The 18573-nt window shown below is 40.1% G+C and overlaps 1 protein-coding gene across 1 annotated transcript in view; it reads left to right on the forward strand.

Moving 5' to 3' along the window:
- The window catches only part of LOC126014226 (ankyrin repeat domain-containing protein 26-like), a 55045-nt gene that overhangs the window by 17007 nt on the left and 19465 nt on the right, over positions 1 to 18573 (forward strand). Inside the window, exons 8-15 of the mRNA XM_049777545.1 lie at positions 1596 to 1710; positions 1870 to 2043; positions 4696 to 4799; positions 9983 to 10052; positions 11657 to 11774; positions 13195 to 13253; positions 15756 to 15849; positions 18379 to 18477. Of these exons, the coding sequence (XP_049633502.1) occupies positions 1596 to 1710; positions 1870 to 2043; positions 4696 to 4799; positions 9983 to 10052; positions 11657 to 11774; positions 13195 to 13253; positions 15756 to 15849; positions 18379 to 18477 (833 nt within the window). The remainder of the gene's footprint in view (positions 1 to 1595; positions 1711 to 1869; positions 2044 to 4695; positions 4800 to 9982; positions 10053 to 11656; positions 11775 to 13194; positions 13254 to 15755; positions 15850 to 18378; positions 18478 to 18573) is intronic.

Raw genomic sequence — 18573 nt, forward strand, 5'->3', positions numbered from 1 at the left:
CCTTTCCACCTGCACTCTGATGCTTCATGTGCACATTTTATACATATAAAAATGTCCACAGAGGAACGGTCAATGCCAATAAATAATTGAGAATAGAAAAATGCCCCTGCAATTTAGAAGCACCATAGAACTTGATTTGTAGTGTGTCATAGTGGTAAAGGAAAAAAGAAAATGAATTACTGATAGGTGATGGCGAAAGCCCTACTAACTATTTGGAGAAAGCAAGCTAGACTTTAAAAACTATTTCACATAAAAATTTACAGATGAATGATAGCATAAGAATGAAATATACGGGGCCGGGCGGTGGCGCTGGAGGTAAGGTGCCTGCCTTACAAGCGCTAGCCAAGGAACGGACAGCGGTTCGATCCCCCGGCGTCCCATATGGTTCCCCCAAGCCAGGGGCGATTTCTGAGCACATAGCCAGGAGTAACCCCTGAGCGTCAAACGGGTGTGGCCCAAAAACCAAAAAAAAAAAAAAAAAAAAAGAATGAAATATACAATGTAAGAAAAGCACTATGAGGATAACAAGTACCTATTTTTGTGTTCTTATTTATTTATTTATTTATTGATTGATTGATTGATTGATTTACTTTCCGTTTTTGGGCCACATCAGGCGGTGCTCAGGGGTTACTCCTGGCTGTCTCCTCAGAAATAGCTCCTGGCAGGCACGGGGGACCATATGGGACACTGGGATTTGAACCAACCACCTTTGGTCCTGGATTGGCTGCTTGCAAGGCAAACACCGCTGTGCTATCGCTCCGGGCCCATGTTCTTCTTATTTTGACTTTGACATACATACGAATAGCAAGAATTCTGGATGGGGAGCTGGCTCAGCTGTGTCTTTGTATACATTTAAATTCCTAAAAAAAAATTAAAGTGACAGCACAGCAGTACGGCGTTTTCCTTGCACACAGCTGATTCAGGATGGACGATGGTTAGAATTCTGGCATCCCATGTGGTCCCCCTTGCCTGCAGGAGAAATTTCTGATTGCAGAGTCAGGAGTAACCCCTAAGTTCCTCAGGGTGTGACCCAAACCTCCCCCTCAACAACAACAAAAAATAATTAAAGCAAAGGGAGAAAGTAATAGCACAGCGAGTAGGCTGTTGGCCTTGCATATTGCCCACCAGGCTTTGATCCCGGCATCCTTATGATCCCCAAGCATCACCAGGGGTAATCCCTGAATGTTGCCCGGAGTGGCCCAAACCAAACAACTAAACCAAGCAAAAAGTAAACCAAATTGGGCTGGAGAAGTCATACAAGGGATTTGGATCCTCAGTAACACATATGATTCCATGAGCACTGCCATCGATCTCCTGAGCACAAAGCCAGGAACAGTTACTGTGCTCCTGTTTGTGACGCAGAAACAAACAAAAAGAAATTGAGCTGAATTCAAAGATAATGTTGATTGCATGCGACTAAGCTGCTCTCTGATTTGTTATAATAAGAAATAATAAGTATACTTTTCTGGAAGAAAAGTAATACTCCTTCAAAAGAGAGAGGAAAAGCTTGCTCTCAAGATTGGCTTTTCCATGGGTTATAGTCTGTTTCCAGGTTGTGCCCTAGAATTCCTAAAAATGCTCTCTCACTTTCACAGGACAGCTCTGCACTTAGCTTGTGCTGGTGGCCATCAAGAGGTAGTCACTCTCCTAGTGGAGAGAAAGTGCCAGCTAAACCTCTATGACAGCGAAAACAGGACAGCGTTGATGAAGGTATGCAGGCTTCAAATCGGGTGACCTGGAGCAGATTTAGTTCAATTGCTTTGAGTCAAATGAGTAGCTCATTGAAGTAAGATGAACTGCTTAAAACTGGGGAATGATTCTTTGCAATTCCTAGAATTGACATTCTATTCTTTGGTCTGTCACGGACAGGCAGTACAATGCCAGAAAGAAGAATGTGCAACCATTCTGTTGGAACATGGTGCGGACCCGAATCTGCAGGACTTCGGTGGTAATACTGCTCTCCACTATGCTGTCTCCAGTCAGAACAGGGCCATAGCTGCCAAGCTGCTGGCACATGATGCAGACATTAAAATAAGCAACGAGGTAGGCATCAGCTCCCTTTATTTATGAACCATTTGAAGTACATGTATGCTGTATATAAGTATTAAGATGAGATTACTCCAGGGGTTGGTGGGGATGGGAAGCAATAGGTTTGGGGGCTGGAGAGATAGCATGGAGGTAACGTGTTTGCCTTGCATGCAAGAGGATCCTGGTTAAAATCCTGGCATGACCCAAAAACCAAAAAAAAAAGTAATAGTTCAGGAATAATGCACATGGCCGAACCTGGTTTCATCACCCGCACCTCACGTTCCTCTAGAATTAATTCCTAAAAATCAGTACATACTCAGTGTTGGAGAGACATTCCATCAGGTGAAGTGATTGTGTTGCATGTATCTGAACCCCAACACCACATGTGGGCCACCAAGCATTGCCAGGATTGATCCTTGAGCACAGAGCAAAGAGTAAGCCCTGAAAATGGACAGCTGTGGGCCAAAAAAAAAAAAAAAAGAAAAGGAAAATTATATTGCATGTGTGTGCAGACACACTCCCCTCTCTAGAACCCTGTGACACTGGAAGACAGGGAGGAAAGAGCAATGCTGTGTCCCCTCAGTCAGCTCTCTGTACCCTAAGGAAAAATTTCCCCTCAGTACTGGGCAGTTTTTTTATTTTTTGGGTTACACCCGGCAAAGCTTAGGGGTTAGTTCTGGCTTTGCGCTCAGAAATTGCTCCTGGCAGACTCGGGGATCCTATGAGATGGCAGGAATGGAACCCAGAACTGTTCTGGGTTGGCCTTGTGCAAGGCAAATGCCCTAAAGCTATGCTATTGCTCCAGCCGCTGGGTATTTTTTTAAAATTGGTGTTTGGGTAACAATTTGGTAGTCCATAGTATTTGGCTCAGGGAATTCTATGGGGTGGTTGAAATCAAACCTAGGTCAACTGCATGCAATGGGAGAGGCCTCCCTGCTGTAATCTTTCTCATGCCACATTCCCTAAGTGCTTGGGAAACAATGAAAGGCCTCCCGGGTGTCAGATGACCTTGAGTGGTGTGGGCAATGGTGCTACTGGGCATGGGTGGTAGAACGATGGTGACTGCCTGCAATAGAGATGCTGGTTTGAGAGCAGGTTGCAGGAGAAGTAGCAGCCTGAGGACGCTAGGACACAACCCCAGGTTCTGAAAACCAGAGCAGGGCTCGAATCTTGTCTTGGTATCTGATGAAGGTGGCCAGATACTGCTGCTGTTCACAGTCTTGCCAGCTCCGACCAACTATGGCCTATCCCACGCCACGTGATTCTCCTCAGTCTGGTAGAGTCCTTTGGGAGCCAGAGATTCGCAGTGCAGGCATCTGATGGTGAGGCTGGTGCATCTGTTTTTCCTTCCATGAAAAGGTTTATATAAAGCACTTTCCGCACCTAAACCTGGCAGACCTTCCCTGGTTGACATTTATGTTTTTATATTTGGAAGCTCAAACATTCCTGGAATGAAATAGTTTGAAAAGATCGTTTTTGATTTTACTTGATTTTTGGGGAATTTCCCCAGCATGGCCCTGAGACCAGGGAACACTTTAAGTGGAATATGGCTAACTTTGACCAGCCACCTGCTTCAGTGTTTGGGCCCAGCAACACAAAACTTTTGAGGCCCAAGTGCTGGGGGCTGTCATGCCTAACCTGCCAGTGTTTAGCACCATGGGGTGCTGGTTATTGAAATTGGGGCCCTATCTGTGCAAGGCATGAGCTGCAGCCCTTTAAGCTGTCTCCCTGGTTCCTCAGATACTTTCTCCATCCCTTGACTTTTTTGTCATTAAATGCAAAACAACACAAGAAAGCAAAGTTTCTTTGGAAGTAGACATTTATCTGATAACTCAAATAAAACAAAATGTTTTCCAGTATAATGGATTCCTCCTTTCCTCTTCCTTTCTTTTTATCTTCCTCCCTTCATTCCTCCCTCCTCTCTTCGACCTTCTTTCTGGTCTCCAAAGGTTTCTCAGGTTTAGGTGTCAGGCCTGGCGCAGGGCTCTGGCATGTGAAACATTCCTTCAGTCCTTTCTGTCCTCATGGCTTCTTACAACTGTAATTTTGCTGCTGTTGACAGGTGTCTATTTTTTAAATATTTTATTGAGAAATAGATTTCCCTTATATTGGTGAAAACTTCAAAGGGAAAGGGGAAAGGAGAGATATTGGAAATTTAGCAGTTGGAAAATATATGTTTGTGTTTACACATATATAAAGAGTGGTTTCCAGTTTTTCAATTTTATTTTTATTTTTGAGGTTAGATAATCTTGTCAGAATTTCTGCATTAGGAGTACACTGATTTTTTTTTAGAAAAGGAACAGCGTATATGAGATGATGAGGATGAGGATGAGGATGATGATGATTATTGGGTTTTTGGGTCGCACCTGACGGTGCTCAGGGCTTACTCTTGGCTCTGAGCTCAGAAACTACTCATAGCAGCTCAGGGGACCATATTGGATGTTGGGATTTGAACCAGTATTCATCCTGGGTTGGCTGCATGCAAGGCAAATGCCCTACTGCTGTGCTATCTCTCTGTCTCCATATATTAAATTCTTGAAGGGGCTACTTTTTTTTTATTAACTTTTGTATTCTGTGCTTAATTTTCAAGGTTCTCTTGTAAGTTTTACAATTCAGGTTATAGTTCTGTGACTTTCTAAATGACCTGTTGGTTTCGTTGTTTTGCAGGATGACCTCACGCCAGTTTTACTGGCTGTCAAGGAAGACAAACAGGAAATGGCAGATTTTTTAATAAATGAATCAAATAGGTATGCATTAAGAAAAATGCAAAGGTACAGTACTGTTTATTTAAACTCGTTGTCAGTAGTTACACTTACACACAGCATGAAGCTTAAATAGAGACTGGGCCTGCAGCTCAAGCAGTAAGGACTGCCCTCCATGTGTGTGAGTCCTGGGTTGGATTCCAGGCTCTGGAGATGAAACCAAAAATACAGGAAGGGGGTTGAGAGATTATATAGCAGGTGGGGCCCTTTCCTTGTGTTTGGCTGACCAGTTTTAATTCCTGATATCCTATATTATCTATAGAGTCCTATCAGGTGTGATTCAGGAGCAAACCCTGACCATGCACATATACACTTCACTACCATGACCATTACTACCATCCACTACCGAAATGATCAGAATTTATATATATATATATATATATATATATATATATATATATATATATATATATATTTTCCTTTGGTTTTGTGGGCCACACCTGTATGATGCTCATGAGTTACTCCTGGCTAAGCACTCAGAAATTGCCCTTGGCTTTGGCGGACCATATGGGATGCTGGGGGATCGAACTGCTGCCCTTGCTTGGCTAGCACTTGCAAGGCAGACACCTTACCTCAAGTGCCACCTTGCCGGCCCCCAGAATTGTTTTTATGATTTCCACTTCATTGATTTATGCTCTAAGCTTTTTTTATTTACTTCTGCCACCTATATTTGGTTCCTTCTTTTGATCATTTTCTCATTTTATAAGCTGTATTTTTAAGGTTTTCAGGTAGGCCCCTTCTTCCTTCCTGATGTGTGCTTGTAAAGGTATAAAATATCCTCTTAGTACCACTTTTGCTGTGTCCCATAAATTCTGATAATCTCTGTCCTTATTGTCATTGTTGCCAGGAATGTTTTGATCTCCTCTTTGATTTCATCTTTGATCCACTCATTGTTGAGTAGTGTGCTGTTTAATTTTTATGAGTTAGGCATTTTCTTCTGTGTCACTTTGTAGTTCACTTCAGTGCCCTGTGATCTGAGAAGATATTATGTACAATATCTATACTCTTGATTTTATGGAGATATGTTTTATGGCTTGCATGTGGTCTATCCTGGAGAATAACCATGTGCATTGAAGAATGTGTAATCAGTTTTTTGAAGATGGAGTGTCCTATATATATGTATATATACACACACATATATATCCATACATGTATATATATACACATATATATGTACTAGTCCACTTTATGCCAGTTCTCTTTTCAGAGCTAACATATTCTTGTTGGGTTTCAGCCTGGTTGACCTATCAGGGCATTCCAAGGCAGTGCTGTGGTCTCCCACTATTATTGTGTTGCTATTGATGTCTTCTTTTCAATTTGTCAACAATTATATTAAATAGTTTGCTGGTCACTCATTGGGTGCATATTTATATCAGAGTGTGATTTCTTCCTGTGTACATATCCCTTTATTAGTATGAAATGTCCATCTTTGATATTTGTAACTATTTTGAGTCATAATTTTGTGTCAGCATTTTTAAGGGAGTTGTTTGCTGGATTATTTTCCTCCAACCTTTGAATTTGGTCTATGTTCTAACAATTCACATGTGTTTCTTGTATGCAGTGGAATATTGGATTCAGCTTTTTGATCCATTTTTCCAGACTTGTGTCTCTTAACTAGTGCATTTAGTCCATTGATGTTGAGAGAGATTATTGTCATGGGATTTAGTGTCATCTCTGTGTAGAAGTTTGTTGTATCTATTCGTCTGTCTTGTCTTTCACTTTTTCTTTTAATGCTGTAAAGTTTCTGAGCTTTTTTTTTTTATCTCTGAAGCTATGTATACTTCCTTTAAACCTGAAAGTATTTAACTGGCTGGTTGCAGTATTTTACTGGCTGGTTGCAGTATTCTAGGTGAAGCATTCATTTCATTGGTCTCTATATTCCACCACTGTCTTCTGGCCTTGAAGGTTTCTTGTGACGGGTCTCTTCTAAATCTCTTTTTTTTTTGTTGTTTTTTTTTTTTGGCCACACCCGGTAATGCTAAGGTGTTACTCCTTATATGTTTGGGGTGATTATTTTTTCAGATATCTGAAAGTGATCCTGTTATTTCAGTTTGGAGTTTTTTTGATTTCTCTCTTCATGTCTTGATTTTTCTTTGTGTTCTGTTCAACTCGATCTTTCTTTGATTTTTATGAGGATTCTGCATATTTTTTTTGCTAACGTCCTTCTCTGACAGGCTAAATTATTAGTTGGCACTTTTCGGGTGATCAGAGCTGCCAATTTCATTCTCTATACCTGGTGTTTCCTGCATTGTTTCCCCATTGTCATGATTATTGTGTGGTTATGGTGGAGTTCATCGGTTAGAAGATGCTCTGCTTTGCTTCGTAGACTATTCTGGGTCCACCCTATTTGGAAATTTCCAGCTCACCTCTGTCATCAGCTTCAGCCAGGGCTTCTGGGCTGGGGTTGGTTTCAAAAGCTACAGCAATATTCAGGCTGCTGGTCCTTGCAATGGTGGCAGCGGTGACCCCATTTTTATTTATTTGTTTATTTGTTTATTATTTGTTTATTATTTTTTTGGTTTTTGGGTCATACCTGGCAGAGCTCAGGGGATGCTCCTGCCTATATGCTCAGAAATCACTCCTGGCAGGCTCGGAGGACTATATGGGATTCAAACCACCATTTCTGCTTGAAGGTAAACTTCGTAGTCCAGGCTATCTCTCCGGCCACTTTTTTTATTTATTTTGAAAAAGACTTTTGTTGTTTGTTTTTAGAACACTATTAGTGGTGCTCACCCTTACTTCTGGCTCTCTACTCAGGAATCATGGTGTATATGAGATGCTGGGGATCAAACTCCAGTCAGCCACATGCAAGTATAGGCACATATAAGAACAATCTGGCCTGCTGTACTATCACTTTGGCCCTGTCACTTATATTTTAATTCATTATTGTTTTGTTGTTTGTTTTTGAGCCATACATGGATGTATTCAGGGTTTACTCCTGGCTCTGCACTCTGGAATTACTCCTGGTGGTGTTTGGGGGACCGTATTCAATGCTGGGATCAACTTCATGTTGGCTGCACGCAAGGCATTGTGTTTCCTGCTGTATTTCTCTTGTCTCTGTCATGTACTAAATGAGTTCAGGACACTATCTTACAGGCTAACTTTAATTTACTCACGTACTCCCAGTTCATGAGTGTTATATGTCAGTTAATTTTTTCCTTTTAATTTCATGCACAGGGGCTTGGGAGATAGCTCAGAGGACTGAAGAGCCTTGTTTTTAAGAGCCCCCAAGTTCCATCTGCAGTGCTGTTTGTCCCCTTATAGCACTGCCAGGCCTAAGCACTGAATTCTCCAGCTCACACAGTGGTAAGGCATTTGCCTTGCGTGCAGAAGGACTGTGGTTCGAATCCTGGCATCCCATATGTTCCCCTGAACCTGCCAGGGGTGATTTCTGAGCATAGAGCCAGGAGTAGCACTTGAGCGCTGCCGGGTGTGACACAGAAACCAAAATAAATACATACATACATACATAAATAAATAATAACAACAATAAAAAAGTGACAATAACCAACTATTAAAAAAAAGAAAAATACAATGTCCTATGAGTGAGACTCTCTTCATGCTGGCTCCTGACTCCTGTTTGTTCCCTGGTCCCACATCATGCAAGGTCCTATGATCCCCAGACCAGGACTGATCATTGAGCACAGAGCCTTGAGTCAGCCACTAGCACAGGCAGGTGAATTCCAAACCAAAATGAACATCAAAATTGAATTTTAAGGAACACAGAGAAGAAAGATTATTTTTTAAATAATTTATTGTGGACTAGACATTCTTGGGTGCATAACATTTGTGTTTCCTTATAGTTCTTTCAGTGCTTTGTGAAATTATCTTGGTGGTATTATATGGTTTATTTTTAGTATGTTGGCAATTGAGATTCAGAGGGATTAAATCACTCGCCCATGATTCCATAGTTAGCAAGTAGTTAACTGTTGAGTTAATCATCAACTGACCTGGATCCCAAATGCATTCCTGTACCCGTAAGCATTGACAGATATAGAGGGATCCACATCTCTGAAAAGAAGAGCAGATCCAACTCGGGTCTCAGAAACTCAAATTGAGTTAAAACTTTTAGAGTTTTCCTATGAAGCCACGTCCAAGCATATATCCTAGAATTCGCCTAATTCACTTGACAGTTGCGTTTTCAACTAATACTTTGTTTTCACAATTAAGTTTTAGGGAAGGTCTGTTAGTTATGGCTGCAAAACTATTCATTTAACATAGGTATGGCCCAATCAGGCACGTTTTAGGTATGTGAACTGACATTTCTTTTTTATGGGGAAAAGCCCACACAAAGGAAGGCTTACTTCTGGCTCTGCAAGGGGTCACTCCTAGTTGTACTATGGAACCCAGGTCACCTGCATGCAAAGCAAACAACAGGTACTATTGCTCTGGCTCCTGGTGTGTTGGTAATTTAAGCTCCTTGAGATGAACTGCTTTTTAGTAAGTACAGATATTTTTTGTGGGGGGGATTGGATCATACCCGCAGTGCTCAGGGATTACTCCTGGTTTCTATGCTCAAAAATCGCTCCTGCAGGCTCGGGAGACCATATGGGATGCCGGGATTTGAACCACCATCCTTCTGCATGCAAGGCAAGTGCCCTACCTCCACGGTATATCTCCGGCCCTAGTACAGATTATTTTTGTAAAGACTTTGTTAGTCCAACTCACCATGCTGCACTGCAGAGATAGTTTAACAGACTGGAGCACTTGTTTTGCATGTAGGAGGTCTAGGATCCCCCCAAGCAGTCATTCAGGTAAGTAGTTGGTTAATGTCCCTATGTTTGAACAACTTAAGTAAGTTCCATTAGATTGTTTTTCAGTAGCAGGGAGACAAATGCTTTTTGTCATTGAAGTCTGTTGTTGTTCAGGAATCTGTGCCTTCATAAGCTGAAGACTTAAAGGCTGGAGACTGCTGTGGAACTCTACATCGGAGATCTAGGAATCTCTCCAACCCTAACACTTGATTTTTTTCCGTTTTATTTGTTTTGGTTTCTGTGCCACACTGGCAATTCTTTGGGCTTACTCCTGGCTCTACACTCAGGGATCACTCCTCTTGGGCTTGGACCATATGCGGTACTGGGGGTCAAACCTGCATTCAAGGCAAGCACGTTTTTTGCTGTACTATCACTCTTTATAAAGTTTCTAATAGAAAATGAAGTCATTCTTTTTTGTTGTATGTTTTATCTCTAAAGATTTTCCAGTAAACCTGCCATTGATGATTCAAGGCATATATCTGATGATGACTTTGATTTTGAAGCCAAGGTAAAGTATTTCCTTTGGAAGTTAAGTAACCTGCTTTAAATTTTGTTTCTGTTTGCTATCTGTATGTGGCTTTCATACATGGACCATTGTTTTACAGGTTTATTCTTATCTTCTTTTTCTTACTGTACTGCCTGAAATTGAAGGAATTATTTTGTTTAGTTTATGTTGTTTGCTATTCCAATTCATATAATTATGATACTAGGAAAACTAAACTCTTCATTTTGTCTACAAGAAATATACCTGATTGTGCACCGGGCTTACTCCTGGCTCTGTACTCAGGCTCTCAGTTCAAGGCAAATGCCTCCCTACTGTACTCTCACTTCAGACCTAAAACGTAATAGTTAACTAAGGTTATTTTATTTTTATTATAATTGTTTTAAAAATTTTAAAGTAGGGATGAATACTTGCTTTAGGTGATTTGGTAAGGAAAACCTACTGATAAGACAATATTGACTATAATTTTTAGGGATAAAAGAAGTAACAGTTTGGTACATCAATTAACACTTGGGTCATTTCCCAAAATCCACCCCCTGTATAGTGTAGTAAAAGAGGAAAGTAAGGTTCAATTTTTGTGTGTGTGTTTTTTTGTTTTTTATTTTTTGGTGTCACTCCCGGCAGTGCTCACGGGTTATTTCTGGCTCTGCGCTCAGAAATAACTCCTTGCACGCTTGGGCACTAAAATACAAACAATCAAAAAATCCCAGTCATTTCTGGTTTTATTATACACTGATGCCTCAATAAAAGTGATTCAGAAAAAAATTAAGATACCCAAAAATTAGAATTAAATTTTAAAGAAGGCTTCTACTTTTTAAACAGCTTTTTTTCTTTTCTTTTTTTAAATCTTATTGAAGCACCATGATTTGTAGCATGTTTGTATTTGGGTTTCAGTCTTAAACAGAATACTCCCCCTTCACCAGTGCAACATTCCCACCACCACTGCTCCCCTCCTCCCCCGCCCCTACCTGTATCATGACAGGCATTCCACTTCTCTCATTTTTTAGCATTGTCATGCTTGTTCTTAGTGTAGTTATTTCCCTAACAGAATTCACAACTCTTTGTGGTGAGCTTCAAATTGTGAGCCGGTCCTTCCGGCCCTTCCAGCCCTTAACTTTGTTATTTCTGGGCTATAATGTCTTAAATTTTACTTAAAACCCATAAGTGAGTGAGACTATTCTGTGTCCATCTTTCTCCCTCTCACTTATTTCACTCAACATAATAGATTCCATGTATAGGAAAATATCATGACTTCATCTCTCTTGATGGCTGCATAATATTCCATTGTGTATATGTACCATTGTTTTCTTTAGCCATTCATCTGTTCAAGGCCATCTTCATAGATTCTAGAGTCAGGCTATTGTAAATAGTGCTGCAATGAATCTAAGTAAACACCTTTTTCATTTTAAGTCTTCAACTAATGTTTCTCTCTGGAATATTTTTGTGATATTTAAAATATGTATATTTGCTAGAATATTTCAGAACTGAATATTCACATATATTTATGAGGGTATATTAAGGCCATATATTTCATAACCTTGAGAAAAATGTTAAAATACATTGAAAAATGGACATTTGTTTTTCCTGAAATTGGGTTTTTGTTTTTATAGGAAAGACCTATAAAGCCAGCTGATGAAAAGGACAAAAATGATATTGAAAGTGTCTCACAAGACCATACAAAAAATACCAATTTACCCTGTGTTGATGAAGCTCTCAAAAAAAGAAGTGGTAATTTAGTGTGAAGTTTTTTTTTCTTCTACTTAAATGGTTATAGAAAAAATTTGAAATGGGCCAAGAAGATCATACAGTATGCAGGACTTCCCTTGCATGTGTCTGACCCATGTTTGAGTCCTTGGCATCCATTCTAGTTCCCTAAACTAGCAGGAATAATTCCTGAGCACAGAGCCAGGAGCAGCCCTGAGACCTGGTAATTGTGGCACCAAAAGAAATAAACAGTTTGAAAGGTACTGCAATGTACAGGTCCACACCATACATTTGTTTTTCGCTTGGGAATCACAGTGCTGGGGGCTGCTCCCTGGCAGATGTCTGAGGAACTCTGAACTCCAAGTAGACGGCATGTACTCCAGACCCTGCACCATCTCCCTGGTCCCTGAAACTCCACTTTTTCTCTTTGTTCTTGTTGTTGGACCACACCCAGCTCTTGGCTCTGTGCGCAGGGAATGCTTTTGGTGGTGCTTGAGCAGTTCCACGTGCCCTGCTGGGGATTCAACCATGTTGGCCACATAGAAGGACTAAGCTCCTTAACTTCTGTACTATTTTGCCAGCCTCCAGTTCCCTGAAATTCTTATCTGTTACTGATTATAATTTATAGAAAAGTTGGAGGGTCTGGGGCACACTCAGTGGTGCACAAGGCTTCAGCTTGAGCATTCTCTGGTCATTCGTGGTGGGGCTCAGGGAACCATTTGGGAGGACGGGAATTTAACTTGATCAGCGTGTGCTCTGCTATTGCTGTGGTCCTTAGAAATATTTTTGAATGGAGATAAACATACCTTTTGTAATAATAATTTTTATTGTGGCCAACGTGAATTACAAGTCTTTCACAGTAATATTTAAGGTACATAGTAATATTGAACCAGAGGCATTCCCACCACCAGTGTTGTCCTCGCTCCTACCCTTTTCCCAGCATCCTCCTTCGTTGCCCCCCCCCCAAACTGCTAGTATAACTGCTGTCCTCTGTGTATAGCTTATTGAAGATTGGGTATCGATTCTCTTGTTGGTTACTTGAGTTTGGTGTTTAAGTCTGTTTATATTTTATTTCTACTTAGTGACTGTTTGATTCTGGTACCATCAATTTTTTCCTCCCTCAATTTATGATTTAAATTATGTGGTTCTGTTTGAAAATTTAAAAGAATAAATCGAAAAATGAAAAAAAACAAAACAGTAGAGGTCGGAGAGATAGCATGGAGGTAAGGTGTTCGCCTTGCATGTAGAAGGACAGTGGTTCAAATCCCAGCATCCCACATGGTCCCCCGATCTTGCCAGGAGTGATTTCTGAGCATAGAGCCAGGAGTAACCGCAAAGAGCTCCCGGGTGTGACCCAAAACCCAAAACAAACAAAAAAACAAACAAACAAAAGACCAGCAGTAGCAATTGTTCTCATTGATTTGTCTATGCCTACATTTGGTAGAAATGCTGTCAGCACTGGGATTAGAAGAGGAAGATATAGACTCACCTACGGACTCTGAGGTATTGTGTTTTATTATTATTTTTTATTATGAGCCCCAAATAATGCTGAAATATGAGATAAATGCTTTGGATTCCATTTTCATCATTCATTTGCTCATACAATTGTTTCTTGTATTTTGAACCCTTAGTAAAGAATTTTGCACTTCATGCCATGAGTCCGTATAGTATACTTCTACTCATGATTACTTAAGGAAAGTAGTGCAATGTATCAGAATGTGGTCATAATCAGTTTGATTTTTTATGTAAGACTTTCCTGAAAACAAAAATATTATTTTAGAATTCATGATTCTGCTCTATAAAGGAATGTGATAAAACTCTTTATTAGGGAGTAGATGAGAAAGAGATTAAATATTAAGTTTTTTTCAACATGCACTTCAAAAGTTTATGCCTGGCTCTTGAAACTATCATTAGATTATCAAGTAGATCTGCAATCAGGGAATCAGGAGTCAAAGTTTGAGGAAATAATAAATATGTAATATAATAATACTGTGCCTTAGTGGTTCTTTAATAATTAGAAATCATTTTGGATATTGAAAATAGAATTTTTAATATCACTGGAACCGAGATTGTAGGTGATAGTAGAATATGTGATTTGCAAGTAGAATCTGTGATTTCCTGTGATCCTCACAGGAAAATAAAGGAAACCAAAAATGGGTGCATTGAGTAGCTTTACAATAGCCAGTCTTTGAATACTGCAAGTACGAAGCAATGATAAACTAACAACTCTGGACAGAGTAAGAACGATCTTGGTCTCTTAGATATAGGGCAGCTGCTGCATAATACTGTAAACTCATACCATATTTGATGTCAGAAGATACATTAATGTCCAAGCTTTGCTAGTAACTAGCTATAGAATCTTGGAAAAATGTATTTAACCTATTTGAGTATTAGTGACCTTGTTAATAGAAATGGTACTAATACTGCCTCTCAAGTATGGGTCATGAGCAAATATGGTAACGGATCTAAAAATACTTTGTAAATTGTAAAGGATGCTAAAGAAATAGAAAGCAAATTGGTCACAGTATCATTATTGCCTAATAATAGTAAGAACATTTTTTAAAAAGATAAAATGTCACTTGAGAGATAGCAAAGGGGATAAGACACTTGCCCTGTACACGACCAACCCTGTACAAGACCAACATCCCTTAGGGTCCCTCAAGCACTGTTAGGAATGATTCCTGAGTACTGAGCTACAAATAACCCCTGGACACTTCCCCAGGAAAGTGTAACAATAAGATGGCAGCAAGCATCAAGAAGGGGAGAGTTAGAATGGTCATGTGGAGTTTTTATTTTGGGTATGTTTCAGAGACCATTAGGGATCTCCTATACTTCTCAAGTAGGTATAAATATTCTGTATCTCTAGAATAATGTGATTAGGTAATTGCGTTCTGCTTGATGAGAGTTCAAATGTTTTGTACTGCATGTGAATTTGTTACTGACTAGCAGCTTATCCAGAAAAGAAGAAACTGAATGTACAAGTTGCATACAAGTCGTAGGAGCAGAAAAACCAGAAAATGATCCATTCTGTCACTATAAATGGTTCATACAGAAGAAATGGGGAAAATAGAAGTTTGTATTTGAACAAGGATAGGGATTGGAGTAAAATTTAGGTGATTAGAAAAGATCTGCGTAAGGGCGCGGAGCGATTCCTCAGAGGTAAAGCATTTTGCACTGCAGACGGCCAACGCCAGATAGACCCTGATTTGATTTCTTGGCATCCCATATAGTTCCCTGAGCCTGCCAGGAGTGAATTCTGAGCATAGAGTCAGGAGTAACTGTTGAGCACTGCTGGGTGCAAAAACCAAAACCAAAAAAAAAAAAAAAAAAGAAAGAAAGAAAGAAAATATCTGTGTGTAACAGAAGGTTCCAGGTGTCTGTGAGAATTCTTCTTCTGCCTATACTTTACAAATTTACAAATTTACAAAGGCAAAGGCCAATTGAAGACCACTTGATAAAAGTCCAGAATGATAGTACAGCGTGTAAGGTGCTTGCCTTGTTCCAGACTGAACTGGGTTCCATCTCTGGCACCCCATATAATTCCTTAGGGCTCCAGGTGAAAATTCTGTATGGAGAGCCGGGATGTAACCCCCGAGCATTGCTGTGTGTGATCCAAAGTTAAAGAAAAATATAATGGCTATCGAGAGAGCATATATGAGGTTTTTAGTTAAATTCCTTGTTTTTTAGTACCAGTATGTCTGTCTTAAAAGATTTTTTTTGTTTTGTTTTTGGACCACACCTGGCAGTGCTCAGGGATTACTCCTTGTTCTGTGCTCAGAAATCACTCCTGGCAGGTTCTTAGAACGATATGGGATGCCAGGGATCAAACCCAGGTCTGTTGGGGTAGGCTAAGTATAAGGCAGATACCCTACCATTTTGCTATGGCTCCAGCCCCAGTGTCCCTTACTTTAAGTTTATTACATTTAGAGTTGGAAATTCAGATATTACCTTTGAAAGGGATTAGGAAATCTTCATGCAGCTTATTACTGGTAATAATTTTAACAGAGTATTTCTGAGAGTCTACCACAGAAGTATGTTGATCACTTATTGGCAACTGCAAATCCAGGAGAAAAAAGTACATTAAATGGACAAGTAGAAGGTAAGGGCTGTATTTCAATGGAAAAGTCATTTGACAGTGTTGATTTAAAACACAGCAATTATTGTATGCTCCTAAACAAAGCAAATGATTATATGATAAAAAGGAAATTAATTAGTATTTCTTTCCAGATATTAGCAACAGATTAATTTGAAATGACCTTGCACTGCTTTTTTGGGGAGACTCTAAGACCCACTAACATTCTGGGAAGAAGAGGGATGGGGTGTTAAAAAAAAAGAGTGTACAAGGTGCAAGAGATGGAAAGTATAACAGGTGTTGATATAGTAGATGGGGATAAAAGGACATGATGCCTTTGGGAGAGGTATAGGAAATGTGGGCCAAGTGAAATTTGAGCTTTCTATTCCAAACTTTGTCAGAGAAGCAAAGTGCAATTTTCACACCTGCTTCTTTTCCTTTGGTGGGGAAGGTGTTAGGGATTGCTAATCATGCAGAACTATATTTTCTTATTAAAGACAGCATAAGCTCGTGGTCATCAGCTATTATATACAAATATACATGTATATACTTGGGTGGGATAATACTTTAGCGGTCCTCAGGGATCACTCCTAGCAGAGTTTTGGGGATCCTTTGAGGCACCAAAGTGGTCAGCCCCTGCCTGGATCAGTCCAGTGCAAAGGAAGAGCCTTATCTATTGTATTGCCCCATGATTATATACACTTTAATGGCATATGAAACGTTGTTGCTTCAGAAGATAATATTATACTGTGCAAAATATCCAGCTCTGTGCTTAGTGATTATTCTGGGTGGTGCTGAGGGGACCATACAAGATGCTGAGGTTTGAACCAGGGTTATTTGGTGCCAGGTAAATGCCGACTCACTGTTTTCTATTTTTCTGCTCGGGAATCCTGAGAATCAAACCCGGACTCAGGCCTGGATTTCAGCTCCTTCTAGACAGTTTGGAGGGAGATCTGTTGGATAGTTCAAGACATAACAAAATCCAGAGAAACAATATTTTGGGGGGACACATACGCAGGTTCAGGGATCACTCTTGGCTCCTCACTCAAAAATCACTCCCAGCAAGCACGGGGTACTATATGGGATGCCAGCATTTGAACCACCTTCTACCTCAGATTGTCTGCATGCAAGGCAAACGCCCTGTCTCTCTGGCCCAGAGAAATATCTTTTATTTGGATTTTTTGGCCAGAGCAGTGGTGAGTGTCACACTCTAGAGCAGTTCATGGCTCTGTGTTCAGGAGTGACCCCCTGGTGGTGCTCAGAGGAACATATGCAGTACCAGGTTGGAACCAGTGTTGGCTGTATGCAAGCAAACACCTTACCTTGCAGAAAATTATTATTCTATTTTGATTTTGGCCATATTTATAGCCAGAGTATTCTCAAATTAGAAATGATAGACACAAGATACTCTGCATAATTAAGTACAGAGTAAAAAGTGAAATAGGCTGGGACAATATAGATAAAGAGCACCAAGGGGATCTGGAGAGATGTTACACACGTCAGATTCTTGCCTTGTATGTGACCCACATGAGTTTGATCCCAGAACTTCAAACATTCCTCCATCATTGCCATCAGGAGTGATTCCTGAGCTCAGAGGCAGCAGTAAGCCCTGAGTGCTGTTGTGTGACTCAAAACAAAGAAAAAGAACTACATAAAAGGGGAAGAAGAAGGGTTGGCCTTAAGCAGTAAGGCATTTATCTTGCACACATCCAACCCAGGTTCAATCTTCAGCACTCTGTTGGTTCTTGAGCACCACCAGGAGTGATCCCTGAGTGGCATTGGGAGGGAGTATTAAAATTGGAATAAACTGTAGTCATTTTCCTCCTCAGCTGGGAGGCAGGCATAAAATACAAGTGTTGTATTGCTAATTCATTGTTCAGAGGAGATTAAGTATAGAAATATTGGCTTCTTTTTCCCATAATGGTTGATGTTTAATAAGATAATTCTTTCATAAAAATCTAAGAAGAACAAGAGAGACTGCCATAAACACAGGCTGGGGTGGAAGATGGGAGGTAATTTGGGGTTGGTGGTGGGAAATGTCAACTGGTCAAAATAGGTTTTAGAACATCAACTATCAGCAACTTCTTCTTAAAACTCTGTATTGCAAGGTGTTTAAAAATACCTTTAGATTAAAAATCTGGCATGATAAACTAGATAAAATGAATTCTGGCCCCCAAGGGAATTAGATAATACCCTCACTCAAGGATTGTATTTTCAGTAAGTATGCTGCTATTGAAAAATGAAGATTTTTGGGTCCGGAGAGATAGCACAGTGGTGTTTGCTTTGCAAGCAGCCGATCCAGGACCAAAGGTGGTTGGTTTAAATCCCGGCATCCCGTATGGTTTCCTGTGCCTGCCAGGAGCTATTTCTGAGCAGACAGCTAGGAGTGACCCCTGAGCACTGCCGGGTGTGGCCCAAAAACCAAAAAAAAAAAAAAAAAAAGAAACAGAAAAGCGAAGATTTTGATACTTAATAATTCTTTAGCAATCTAACTTTTTTTCCTTCTTGCTATCCTAGTTTCAGTTATTGAAAACTTTTTTTTACATTGTCTCTTAGATGTTTTTTATATTCCATCTTTCATGAGTGGATCGAGCAACTTTAAGAAGGCTAAAATAGATGATACCAGAAATAGAGACTTTCCAGTTGCCCACCTAGGTATGGAAAAACATATGGAAATGCTTTTATCCATTATTATTTTACAAGTATATATCCAAGCTGAGCAGTTCCTAATACTCTCTCTGAAGAGAAATG

Source organism: Suncus etruscus, chromosome 7 (assembly GCF_024139225.1).
Source record: "Suncus etruscus isolate mSunEtr1 chromosome 7, mSunEtr1.pri.cur, whole genome shotgun sequence".
Classification (NCBI taxonomy): Eukaryota; Metazoa; Chordata; class Mammalia; order Eulipotyphla; family Soricidae; genus Suncus; species Suncus etruscus.